The 3,644-nt window shown below is 42.4% G+C and overlaps 1 protein-coding gene across 1 annotated transcript; it reads left to right on the top strand.

The window, feature by feature from the left end:
* The first annotated feature begins 584 nt into the window (after positions 1 to 584).
* Positions 585 to 1,970, top strand: LOC143634069 (protein FAR1-RELATED SEQUENCE 5-like). The gene is made up of 3 exons (XM_077102248.1): positions 585 to 1,060; positions 1,184 to 1,401; positions 1,555 to 1,970. The coding sequence occupies exons 1-3, from the start codon at positions 585 to 587 to the stop codon at positions 1,968 to 1,970; spliced, it is 1,110 nt and encodes a 369-aa protein (XP_076958363.1).
* Positions 1,971 to 3,644: the final 1,674 nt, after the last annotated feature.

Below are 3,644 nucleotides of genomic sequence, written 5' to 3'. Positions count from 1 at the left end.
CACATTCTGTTACAAATTATATGCAGTTGTGCATTCTAATCTCTTGTATATAATTAACACGGTTTTGTTACATCTGCACGCTTTTGGACGATCTGATACGTGTGCATGTGTTAAACACTAGTTGTTGTTTGCTATCTAATTGCTTTTTAACGAGCTTATGATATTTGCAGCGCGTAACACATCACATGTTTTGTAATTACTTATATTTTTTATACTGTATACTAAACTCGTTTTTTTAAACGTTTAATATTGCAGGTGGCATGTCGAGTATTGTGTACTTGATGCCAAATGGCACGACATACTGGAAACCCGATGCACATAGAGAATTCGTGCCTGTTATGCATGCGGAATTTGATACATGGGAAGATGTTGAGCACATGTATCACACATATGCTGAAAAATCTGGATTTTCAGCCCGTTTAGGCACTCTCAAACGTGTCAAGGGAGCCATGACCCACCGATACATGCTCTGTACAAGATTTGGAAAACCAAAAAAACAAGATTTCGATTCAACAAATGGCGATTCGTAATCCATTTCACGCCGCACCAGCACCAAAGCTATTGATTGTCGTGCACGAATAAAAATGGAGGTTTTTCCGGGTACAACCCCAGGCACCATAGTATTCAGAGTTTATGAGTTTGTAGAGCTTCAAAACCATGCTCTACTCAGTACAAACAGGATGGAATTTTCAAAAAAACGGCGACGGCTCGGCTTTTCCGAGCGCCATTTCATTCAAAAGCTTAGTTTGAATAAAATTGGTCCAAACATCGCACATAATCTGCAATGCTCGTTAAAGGGCGGGTCTCACAATGTTCACGACACTAAAACCGACTTCAAAAACGCCGCCAGAGATTCGCGGTTGTTTATCACGGACAGAGATGCACAGATGCTCGTTGACACGTTGAAGGCGCGTTCTGAGAATCTGCCCAATTTCTCATTCGATTTCAAAATTGTTGGGTGCGAACTACGATCGGTATTTTGGGCCGACGACGTTTCAAAATGTAACTATGCGGCGTTTGGAGATGTATTGGGTTTTGATGCTACATATCGTACAAACAAGTAAGCATACTATACGCATAACTATACTTGCATATCTTTGCACACTTGTTAACTGACATTACACGTGTGCCCTTTACGTATAGTTTTTTTTAATGCTCTGATTTATTGTGTTTATATAATCAGATATGGCATGATTTTTGTACCGTTTACCGGTGTGGACCATCACAAAAAGTGTGTCATGTTTGGTGCTGGCCTGCTATATGATGAGACGATCGAATCTTACAAATGGCTGCTTGAACAATTTCTAAAAGCTCATAAAACTCAACCCAAACTCGTATTAACCGATCAAGATGCTGCGATAAAACAAGCTGTTCCTGCTGTGTTTGGCCAATCGGTCCATCGTTTGTGCATGTGGCATATCGTTAAAAAAATACCATTGAAGGTAATATGTTTATTCTCCTGTATCTAATATACACATATTTTTTTGTGTCATCATTGCATTCTAACATAACGTTGCACGTACGTACTACCTGTTATTTATCCTCAAATCTCAGGCGATCTGCTATCAAACGAAAACTTGAGGGTGTCCATACATAAGCTAGTTTGGAACTTGTTTATCACACCCTCTACGTTCGAAGAACAATGGAACCGGCTTATGGACGGTCTGCAATTGAGCGATCATCATTGGTTGAAAGAGATTTATGCTATTAGAGAGCAGTGGGTCCCGTGTTATTTTATGGAAATACAGTGGTGTTGCCTGATGAAGTTCACATCAAGATGCGAGAGCTCTAACGCTCTTTTTAAAGTCAACACCGGTAAATCCAACACGTTGGTTCAGTTTTTGTTGTGTTTTGGGACTGCTCTTGACACCACATATGCCGCAGAAATTACCTATAAAGATACTGTTAGGAATCAGAGTCGGTACGCAGCGGAAAACCACACACAAGCACAAACGAAAGCAGAAAAATAAGAGACACGAGATTTATAGTGGTTCGGCCAAGATGCCTACGTCCACTTTGCAACTAGGAAATTCTTTATTAGGTGCTCGAAGAATACAATTACATCATGTGTATTTATAGGACAAGATTAGCTTGGGGAATAAGTCATCTAAATTAGGTAGGAACTAATTAGGGCCGGCTGCCCTTTTCCTTAATTCAAACCAACCTAGGGCCGGCCAATTAAAGGCCTTCGCATCCCAACAATCTCCCACTCGAAGGTCTTTGCATATTCAGCAATTTCATCCAAATAACCCATCATCAGTAACTCCAGTATTCTTTATGTCTGAGTCCTCCAAGCCTCCAGTTCTCACAGAACAAGCTAAGACTCCAAAACCTCCCTAGTTGCAATTCCCCTCATTAATTAACTGAAGGGCCGGTTGAAGCTCCCCCGAGCTCCAACCCAGTCGTGACTGTTACCGCCACAAACTCCTCCTCTGTCTCAACCGATTTGCACACTCCACCGGATCCAGAGATACACCGAGGACCTTTACCACTCTCCTTATTAAGCAAGATTCTTCCAAGAGAGATTTTCACAGCCGGACTAGCAGTCTTCAAAACCCAACGTTGTTTTGTAACAGTAACCGGAACACGTCCCTTGCTCCCACTGTCACCGAACCCCTGACCTAGTTTAGACTTCCGACTCCGCTCAGCTCGAATCACTTTGGCACAAGGCTCTAATCTTGCAAACTGAACCTTCTTTTGCCCCTTCGACTCAGTGAGCCTAACTTTGTTTTGAGGGACGGCCACGCTTCCCTCAACAGGTACTTCCACCATGTATAATGAACCTTGCCTGTTTCCACGAGCAATAACCAGATTACCTTTAGTTACCTTCCATTTGCCACCACCAAACTTTACTTCTAGTCCCTGTTTATCCAGCTGACTGACAGAGATAAGCTTACTCTTCAAAGCTGGAACAACCCTGACATTCTTCAAGTTCCATGTGGTTCCCAAATCAGTTACTAAAGTAACGTCACCCATGCCCGTAACATCGAGAACATCCCCATTAGCCATTCGTACCTTCCCAAAGTTACCAACCTTTAGATTCACCATCGTATCCCCGCTGTGCATGGCATGGCACGATGAAGCAGAATCCATGGCCCAAGAATCAATAGAAGACTCCGTACAGCAAATCAAAGCATCTTCTTCAGAATCAGAACCAAATTTATCCTGACATGTGTTTATCTGCTTTTTGCCTTCATTCTTCTCAGATTCTTCCTTGTTCCTTCTTGGACATTGATTTTTCACATGTCCAAACTCCTCGCAGATCCAGCACCTCACATCCTTTAGAGCTCGAGTTGAACTTTTCCCCCTACTCCCACTGCTCCTGTTATTTCCCCTTCCCCTGCCAACATTAAGTAACTCTGAAGATGACCCGCCACTAGAGTTCTTCCGGCGAATATCTTCACCCAAAACACTATCCCGGATCCCGTCAAACTTCAAAGTACCAGCCCCCGCAGAATTCGTGATCGCTGTCACAAAACCTGACCAGCTTTCAGGCAGAGAGGATAACAAAATCACAGCCTGAGTATCATCATCAAATTTCATGCCTACGGTTAATAACCTAGACAAAATCGAATTGATGTTATTAATATGATCAGTAACTGAACCGCCATCGTTCATCCTTGTCATGAACAATTCCCTCATCA

Source organism: Bidens hawaiensis, unplaced genomic scaffold, assembly GCF_021521415.1.
Source record: "Bidens hawaiensis isolate Kalapana, Puna unplaced genomic scaffold, B.hawaiensis_p1.1 tig00006990_1, whole genome shotgun sequence".
Classification (NCBI taxonomy): Eukaryota; Viridiplantae; Streptophyta; class Magnoliopsida; order Asterales; family Asteraceae; genus Bidens; species Bidens hawaiensis.
The sequence above is the reverse complement of the archived record's forward strand: the minus strand, read 5'-3'. Positions and strand labels throughout refer to the sequence as shown.

Excerpts from the sequence above, each read along its gene's own strand:
- LOC143634069 (XM_077102248.1), top strand. The coding sequence starts at position 585 with ATGGAGGTTTTTCCGGGTACAACCCCAGGCACCATAGTATTCAGAGTT. Across the intron at positions 1,061-1,183 it reads GCTACATATCGTACAAACAA|ATATGGCATGATTTTTGTAC; the intron begins GTAAGCATACTA and ends TTATATAATCAG. Across the intron at positions 1,402-1,554 it reads GTTTGGCCAATCGGTCCATC|GCGATCTGCTATCAAACGAA; the intron begins GTTTGTGCATGT and ends CTCAAATCTCAG.